This window comes from Melopsittacus undulatus, chromosome 8 (genome assembly GCF_012275295.1).
Source record: "Melopsittacus undulatus isolate bMelUnd1 chromosome 8, bMelUnd1.mat.Z, whole genome shotgun sequence".
NCBI classification, from domain to species: Eukaryota; Metazoa; Chordata; class Aves; order Psittaciformes; family Psittaculidae; genus Melopsittacus; species Melopsittacus undulatus.
In genome coordinates this window covers 57,008,878-57,018,388 of record NC_047534.1, presented here as the reverse complement: position 1 = coordinate 57,018,388, position 9,511 = coordinate 57,008,878, and the positions used below count along the sequence as shown (strand labels likewise).

The 9,511-nt window shown below is 40.9% G+C and overlaps 1 protein-coding gene across 1 annotated transcript; it reads right to left on the bottom strand.

Annotated features, from left to right (window-relative positions):
• Positions 1-731: 731 nt before the first annotated feature.
• Positions 732-9,087, bottom strand: NUP35 (nucleoporin 35). The gene is made up of 9 exons (XM_034065710.1): positions 9,007-9,087; positions 8,308-8,478; positions 6,353-6,480; positions 4,769-4,829; positions 4,054-4,195; positions 3,605-3,674; positions 3,386-3,514; positions 2,353-2,520; positions 732-1,368 (listed from the first exon to the last, which is right to left on the bottom strand). The coding sequence occupies exons 1-9, from the start codon at positions 9,023-9,025 to the stop codon at positions 1,291-1,293; spliced, it is 966 nt and encodes a 321-aa protein (XP_033921601.1). The 5' UTR covers positions 9,026-9,087; the 3' UTR covers positions 732-1,290.
• Positions 9,088-9,511: the final 424 nt, after the last annotated feature.

Sequence of the window (9,511 nt, the reverse complement as noted above, 5' to 3'; positions counted from 1 at the left end):
AGCATACAATTAAGCCAACTGCCCTGATGCAGAAACCTGACTTCTAAGTGCTTTGGTGATTTTTCTCAGGACCATCTCTAGCCTAATTCTGCAAACTGGATGTTCATTAGCACATGAAGACATCAGGTATGCTCCTGGACTAATCTCTCATCACAGTAGTGCAGTTGAGGAACCTTGAGAGAACATTGCAGTGTGAAGCAAAGCATGGATATGAATACTACTGAATTCACCTGACCAGCACACCACTGACCCCAACAAAAATGACAATGTTGATCACACTAATATAGTCACAAAAAAAAGCAATAATTGCATGTAGTTTCCCAAGTATTGGAGAAAAAACTGCTCTCTTACCAGATCACAAAGAAACCTTTTTCTCAAAGGGTATGAGCTTAAGACAAGACCTTGGAGAAAATTTCTTACAAGTCTTCAAATGAAAGTAGTCTTGTCATTGACATATTGAATCTTTCTATTCACCTATTTCAGTATGTCAGTTTTCTGTCTTAACAGGTAACAAGCTGTAGCATTCTAAGTACACACTGTGATAAAATACACATGAAGTTGACATTTAAATATTGGCTAGTTTTAACATCAGTTGGTATTACTTCAGGAAAAATCAGTAGCATCTGCTCTGCTGATAGCACTTTAACATTAGGCAGCTTCATACTTGAGAGTACGGTGAATAGTTTTCCTAATAGAATTCGTATTAGTTTAAAAAGCAGCCTAAGAGAAACTTAACTTTATTTAGCTTTATTAATAAAACAGAGTGAAAAGGTTGCTGTGACATTTAGAACATTATGCCAGGGATAATTATAAACCAGCAAAGAATCCAGATAAAGACATTTAAATCACATGTACAGTCCCTGTCCCTGGGAGCCAGCTGTGCACAGTGTTCATCCTGTAAGGAGCCCATTGTCTTTCCAGCAAGAAATCCCCAACAACATTACAGGTGTCAGTAAACAGAGCTGCCGTTTTAACATTTCCAGCTTCCTGGGAAGTCATTTACAGAAAGTAATCACAGAGGAAAAGTCAGTGCTGACATTTGTTTCTAAAACCATGCAATCAGAGCACAGATGGGAAAAAAGCAGTTGTATTTACATTTATTTGATGTTTAAGACCATGTGTACATTGCCATCATTTAAAGTGCAAGCTACATGTCTGCTGAATCAACTGAAGGCATATCAGGTGAGATGTAAGTTAAAATACTGCCACCAACAGTTATACAACTAACCATGGATGCCAGTAGCATATCTGAAACCCTGACCAACTTAGTGTGTTACTTCCTCTTGTATATTACCAGCCGAACACATATTCCATTGCTTTAGATACAATACTTTCATCTTTCCTAGGAGTCTGTCTGTCAGAAACAACCTAAAAGACAGGGGGGGAAAAAAGGAAGAGAGAAAGAGAGGAGGAAAAAAACAAAAACAAACAAAAACAAAAAAAAAAATCAGTCAACGTATAGTTAATTCTTTTTATACTACCCAGTTTGTTTTTTTTCTTTCCCTACATGCTTCTATATTTTGACAAAACACATTTGAAAGATTTTCAAAACCAGCACTTAAACACTGGAAAAGTGACAAGTCAGAGAATCATAGAATAGTTAGGGTTGGAAAGGCCCAACCAATCAACCAGTTCCAACCCCCCTGCCATGGGTAGGGACACCTCACACTAAACCATATCACCAAAGGCTTTGTCCAACCTGGTCTTGAACACTGCCAGGGATGGAGCATTCACAACCTCCCTGGGCAACCCATTCCAGTGCCTCACCACCCTTACAGCAAAAAACTTCCTCCTTATATCCAATCTAAACTTCCCCTGTTTAAGTTTCAACCCATTACTCCTTGTCCTGTCACTACAGTCCCTAATGAACAGTTCCCCCCAGCATCCCTGCAGGCCCCCTTCAGATACTGGAAGGCTGCTATGAGGTCTCCACGCAGCCTTCTCCAGGCTGAACAGCCCCAACTTTCTCAGCCTATCTTCATATGGGAGGTACTCCAGCCCCTGATCATCCTCGTGGCCTCCTCTGGACTTGTTCCAACAGTTCCATGTCCTTTTTATGCTGAGGACACCAGAACTGCACACAATGCTCCAAGTGAGGTCTCATGAGAGCAGAGTAGAGGGGCAGGATCACCTCCTTTGACCTGCTGGTCATGCTCCTTTAGATGCGGCCCAGGATATGGGTCATTAATGTATAGAGTTTTATTATTTTAGAAACTGAACAGACTGAGTTTGTACTTGAACCACATCTTTAAGGAAATAACAGGAGAAGGCTAAGATCACCTGCATACAGCCTCATACAACCTCTAAGAGGAGATAGCACAAACACACATGTTTCCATTTCCCTTAAAATACCTGATAGTCACTAGTGGAAGCTTTATATGCTGTTGCAAGAGGTCTCATTGTAGAAATCCTTGTAGTATTATTTGTAAGTTGTACTGGTGTGCCGACAGATCTTGTAGGTGAAGTGAAAACTGAAGATGTTGAGGATATAGAGCTTCTTTCAAAGTTTTCCATCACACTCTTAAAAGAGAGAGATAACTTAATATAAACAACTACTAAAAAAGCAACAAAAAACCACCACACTATTTCACCTTCATTATCTAGAATTATCTATTCTGTCGAATTGTTTGATAGAAGATCTCAAACCAAGCAAAAACCACAGGTAAATTGCGTCTCAGTACAGAGCACACAAGGATACACCACCACTAAGCATTTTCCTTGCTGCAATCGTTTATATACTGGATTATGCCATTGCAAAGTAGTGAAAGTTTGTAATCCGTTCACTGCCTGTACTAAATGTCTGCCAAGTCTGAAAATGTTTAGAGAAAATAAATTGCAAGACTTGCAACAAAGTAGTAACATTTTTCAGGCACAGTTTAACTAAGTAACATAACACTCTCTTTCTAAATACTTCCAAAATGTTTCATCTGATGCACACAGGACAGTCTCCAAGCCTTTATCAACTTTTCTGTTCAGATACAACTTCCCAATGACTGTCACCCAGTCCCCTTAGCAAATGCTAGAAAAGGAGTCAAAATACTTCATTTTGTAAACTTCTGTTTAGAAAGGAATGCATGTAGAATGGGAGAGGCAGCAAGCAACTTGATGGGAACCAAAAGTTCCACCAGAACCCAGAGAAAACAAGGTGGGAAATGACAACCAGCCTGTGGAGACCCAATTCACTACATTTTGACTCAGTGGAGCACAGCATTCAGCCTAAAGACACCAGAAACTCAGAAACACAACTGGCATGAGACAGCTATCCAAAATACAGGATAGGACACCATATAATCTGAAAACTATAAACGAATGGGGAAAAAAACAAACAAAGAGGACATCCAAATAAGAGTGCTTTATTTTTAAATAAAGGCAGATGTTAACTTACTTTATCTATACACGGCTTGACCCCAATCATGATAGATTCACCAAAAATTCTTCCATCTTTGCTTAAGGCTTTCCTGGCTTGAAGCTTAGACTGGTATCGAATATGCATCCAGTTTCCTGTGTTGGACATCTGCATGAGATTAAGTGAAAATTGTGAAATTTAGCTTTTTAAAGAATGAGCCAGAATGGTTTCAGAAATAAGTCCCAAACTAAGACATACCACATGCTTTAATATGTTTCCATACTGAGCAAACTGTAGAAGAATATATGAAGCTGATGCTTGAGGAAATCTGAAAGACAAAAATAGTCAAAAAATTAATAGTTTAAGAATTCTGGTTCTAAAGATGTAACCCTATGAAGGGTTTTAGAAATCCAAAAAAGACCAGTGTAAATGCCATTTTAAAACCAGTAACTTGAGGAATATCATCTTCCAGGCATTTTTACTTCATCACACGCCTTAACAGTAGAATGGTGCCTTTCTAACCTGAAAAAACTAACATGTAGCTTAAGTTAGAGTGCTTCACTAAAACATATGCATTTGCTGGCTTTAACCACAGCTATATTTCATGCAGAACCTAGGAATGACAGACAACAGCAACATCCCTGTACTTTCCACATGTTATAAAGACTTCACCCATGTTTTTTCTAACACTTTGGAAACCAACTTACCCAAATACAGTTACCCATGTGTCATCAAGTTGATCTTCTGAAGTCAGGGAATCACCTTGAGTGTAAAAAGGATCTAGCTGAGCAGGAGACAGAGTAGTCTTCCTAGGCTGCCCAATAGTTGCAGGACTGAACACACTTGAAGCTGTTAAATTGAAATGGTATTAACAAATTATTTTTGCAAGACAGATAAGCTCAAGAGACTATAGTGAAGGGATAAATTCAGCATCAAGCACTTTTCTTGTATACAAAAGAGTTTGGCAGAGATAAACTGCAGACAGACAAACAGTAAGTCAGCCAAACTTCATATATGCAGGCATGCTAGTCAGCTTTATGATCAGCACCATAGCTTTTCCTTGACCTATGAACACTAGCAACTTAATACATAAGCCAAACAGGAACAAACCAGCAGAATTAAGCTTAGCAATAACCCACAGTTTCATGCAAAAGACAGGAAATCTTACAAAGATGGAAGACAACCCAACAATCTCAGCTGCTTCACTTAAATACAACCACCTCCAGGCTCAGTTCAACAACAAATTTAGAATAAGGAATAAGATAACTGAAATTCAGTCCGCACATATTCCTTTTGAAAAGCTAATAAATATGCAACTCCTTCACAAATTAGCCAGGAGTTGATGTACTAGAACAGTGATGATTTTTGTGTGTGAAGGAAAGCATTACAACAGTAGATGGTTCATTGTGACAGGACATCTACCTGTTCCAGGGGTTGATGGCATAGTTCCAACCAATGGGCTCTGTGTTAGGGAAAAGCCAGCCTGCATTAAAAAACATAAAGTAACAAATCATTCTTACAGGTACATGTCTCAGATCAGGAGAGACTATTTTCAGGTAACTTAAGAATCAGACAAGAACATTAACTTTTTGCTTTAAGTTAGGAGTAACTTTAAAGGGTAAGAACAGCCATTTATATGTATATTTAATACAAGATTATTAAGTTATTGATGAAAAGTTACTTGACAATATTTACATTCTAGCTTAAATAGGCTTAAATGCAAGTATCTGAGATAGCATGGGAGTGTAAACCAAACTACAGAAGGGAAGCACCACAAGCAACAGGATTCAGGGTCTGTGTGACATTTATCACCTAACAAGAAGAAAGCTTGTTTAGGCTTAGGGCAAGCTTTAGGAACTGAAAAATCCATTACCTAACAGCAGTCACATATACTTCATGAAACCAAGTAGACTTAGGTATCAATGCCTAGAAACTGGACAGTTTAACCTTTTCAAAATAGGCATCTTATTATTGCAATGATACAGCAATTCACACATTCACATGCATCCTGATGGAAAGCAAACCAGTATCATCAGTTACCAGTATATGATTTTCAACTGCCTAAAGAACTTACAGATCATGGGACCATAACCCCCACTTGTATTCCTAATCACTAGACTTACTTTCCCTCTCAGCCACTTAGTGCACTGAAGGAAAGTATGTTTTCAGGTTTAGTTACAAGTAGTTATTTTCTTTTTAAGATAGTATTTCAATATTCAAAATACTTTTTGCATATTTTTAGCCTGAATCATGGCATTTCCTAGATATAAGATCAAACTGGAGCACCTGTAGACACAGCAACAGGTATTCTGACAGCTGCTCTTTTTGTCCTTTAAGACAGTAGTGGATCCCATCCTTCACAGAGGACTTGAACTTTCAGAATAAACTTCTCAGAAGGCACCATTCAATAAAAAGACTGCTCATTCAGTGAAAGGTTTCCTCCTTACATAAAAAGGATCACGTTCACTGAAGAAGAACCTACTACCAGGTGCTTGACTGCTCACCAGAAGTAGAGGAGCTTATTATTAGACTGACCTTTTAGAAATTTTACTGTTACAATTTCAAAATTAACCCCACATCTCTACCCAAACTTTTATCAGATATTTTACTCAGCACAAAATTCCTGTTTCAGTAAATGCCTCTATTGCCCAATAAGCAAAAAGACAACACATATTTGGATCCTTCTGGCAATTAACAGCCCAATAAATTCGTAAGAATGCAAAAAGCTGCAAAAAGTCTGCATTTGCTATGTAGAAAACACAGCAGAGGCATGATTTGCATTTTCCATTCTCTACACTATCAAAAACCAGTAACAACAGGAGATAGCTTCATGACTGCAGTTCTCATTCACACTACACAGAACAGGCACACCAAACACCCAGACTAAGCAATTTCAAACTCACCATTTTGCTACAGCAGCTTATACAATAGAGTTAAAGAATTCTCTGAAGCATTAAGATATGTCACATCTTCTGCTAAGAATAGGCCAATACCCAACCCACTTACTGTTCTTCTTGAGGTCAGAGGTGTTGATCCAAGTCCAGGACTAGATAATTCATCATATATACTTCTAACTGGTGGTGCACCACTTTTATCTTTATGTGTAGGTACCACTGGGTGTGGGGGAGATCCTCCTGCAGTCAAAAGAAACAAATTAGGAGCATGAGAAAACTTCTGATTTTACTCCACTGCTACTTGCTTTGAAACTTCAAAAGTAAATTCCACTGAAAGCTGTTAGTTGTTTCAAATTGTTCAGGTTTGAATGTTCTACGTAAGAAGATCATGTTTGAGTCAAACCGCCTCCTTACTCAGTATCATCTAAACTTTTTATACCTCTTATTAACCCAGCACCTTTATAGCAGCAGTAAATGCACTTGTTATTACTTACATGCACTTGTTATTTTTATGAAGCTCTGAGCATAGCTACATCTTCCTATGTCAAGGCAGGTTAGTAATCCATTTTGATTGTCTCAGAAACTAACTTCTCTGTAGCAGAGATGCAAAAGCAAGGTTTTTCGAACCTTCTACATGCTGAAGAACCATATCAAAATGCACACAGACATTGCACATGCTGTCACATTCCCACTGTTCAAATTCCTCTCCTTCTCACGTGATTTCATGTTAAATAAAAACGTAAGATCTTAAGAGCAGTGACAGGGTGAAGTTAAACCAGCTCTCCCATTTAGTAAATATTGGGGCTTCCAATATAACAGAGAATTAAACTGACTGAAAGATCTTGACATACCTCTGAACTCCTTGTGTGGGCTCCCCCAGGAAAAGAAGAATGGGGGAGGGAGGGGAAGTAGTCTGGCTTAACAGTTTTCACTTGCAAAACATGTGAAATTAACCTTTTCCACAGTACTTCTCAATTCTAAATTCTGAGCTTCAAGACTCGCCTTGGATGTTTTAACACTGTTACAACATATCATGATGCACACACTCATCAAGGTTTTCAATTTAAGTGACATACTTACTGTGTTAGTATCTCACTGGTTCTCCCTTTTCTAGAACTGATACTCTGAGGCTTTAATGAAGCCTTTCAAAAACAGGAGAAATTCACATGACTATTTTCAATTTCATAAATATTCACTTAAGAGGCTTGGGGAGGAAGTGGAGTGGAGCAAACAATAGGGGGACAACAGGGGAAATTAACAAGAACAAGAAGCAGGAAACCGACACACCACCAAACATAGAATAGTTAAGGCTGAAAGGGACCCAGAAAGATCAGCAAGTCCAATCCTGCTTGAAACTGAATAAAAGTAATATCTAAATTATCTTGCAGTACTTTAATCTTCAATTTCTCCTTCAAAATGACTAGCACACTGATACCACAGGATATATAGATTATACCAACTGATTCAATACAAAAGCCAAGATCACCCAGCACATGAAATAAATCAGTGAAGGTGTTACCTACTGTCATGGTTTAAGCCCAGCTCAACCCAGGACACCTACTCACTCATACTTCTCAGAGAAGAAAAAAACCCATGTAATTCCACAATTCAGAAACATGGATAAGAACTTTTTCTAGTTGGATCAGTAGGATGGTTTGAAAGAGATATGCATCTACAGCTAGGAAATGTCACTATTCCAGCCCAATTACAGCAGACTTCAAATACAACCACTAGATAGTAAGAGTAAGTGGTTTCAGTTTTTCTCCATCTGGTTTTTAGAAGCCTGACAATCTTGGTGACTTCACAATTCAATGCAAATGAATCTGCAGCTGGCAGAAGTTACATCTAATTTGCCAGAAACATCTCCCTTTTAAACCAACAGAAAACACTGATGGTTCTATATACAATCAATTTGTCAAGATCTGTACATTAGGCAAGGTGCATACTGCCTGTAAAAGCAACCTTCCTTGATACCCAAAATACCACGTTTAAAAAGAGTTAACAATTCAGGTCTGCAACAGTCACACAGAACAATGACAAACCAAACAGGAATCAGCGCATCCTGACCTGTAAGTAGTGGAGACCTCATCTCCATCACCCCGGCTGAAGGACCCGTTAAAGCGCGCGGCTGCGGAGTCACTGGGGCAGGTAAATCACCCATCAGGAATCCAGGAAGAAATTGAGCACTAGCTCCAGGTTTGGGAGACGTCGGGGAACCGAGAGTCATCGGCTCAGCTCCTGTGTTCATGGAAACAAAGCTGAGAAGCATGGAAGGCACCAAGTCACTTGGCCTTTTCCACTGCTTCAGCAGTGGTTTTACTAAAGAAATGTAAAACAATACGCAGTAAATTACTAAGTTCTAAACATTTACGCTCCAAGCGAACAAAGTTTATCACAATCCTACGCTGTCCCCAACTACAAGAACCGATACGGTGAGAGCCCTGAGAAAAACCGCTGGTTTGGCGTTGCTTCAGGAGCGCTTCCAATGTAAAAGCAACGGGAGCACGGCCGGGTCCTGCTCCGTCCCCGCCCGGCAAACGTGCTTCCCTCCGGCCCCACGGTTATACCACAGACCCCCTTTCAGCATTCCCTTGGAGGAAGAAGAGCACCCCGGTCCCGTCCCCCATGACTCACTGCAGCCCGGCAGCCGCTGCCCCCCCCAGGCCGCAGGGGCGCCCGCAGCCCCGGCAGGAGGAGACGGGCACCGGGCACCTGAGGCGCCTCGGGCCGCCGAAAGCAAGGAACGGAGGGACCGGCCCCACTCACCTGCGGGTGACGGCTCCATGGCGACCGAGCGCACCGAGCACCGACCGGCCGCTCCGCCCGCCGCTTTCAAACGCGACGGAACTTCCGCCCCCGGCACTTCCGGCCGTCGTCACTTCCGCCCCGCCCGCCAACGTGGAGTGGGTGGTGGCGGTGGGCTGTACGGTGGTGGTTACATGCACAGCCGAACACAACCGTAACAGTCGTTACAACCACTTGTCCTCGGTTGTTCCTGCGGGCTGACAACTCACAAACCCCCCACTGAGGCCAGGAGGAGAGCTGACATGCCAGGGAAAGGACCGTCAGCCATTCCCATGGTTGACAGCACAGAGCCATGCAAGCCCGCAATGGAAATGCAGTGAGCAGGCCCCGTGGAAATGGTGAGCGCAGGACAGCCATCGGCCACCCTGTAACCTAAACCTTGCATTAGCATTTATTATGAGCAATTGATTTATGATCATATGCAATGATACACTGCAGTCCCAACTAGTGCTAAGAGAACGTTACC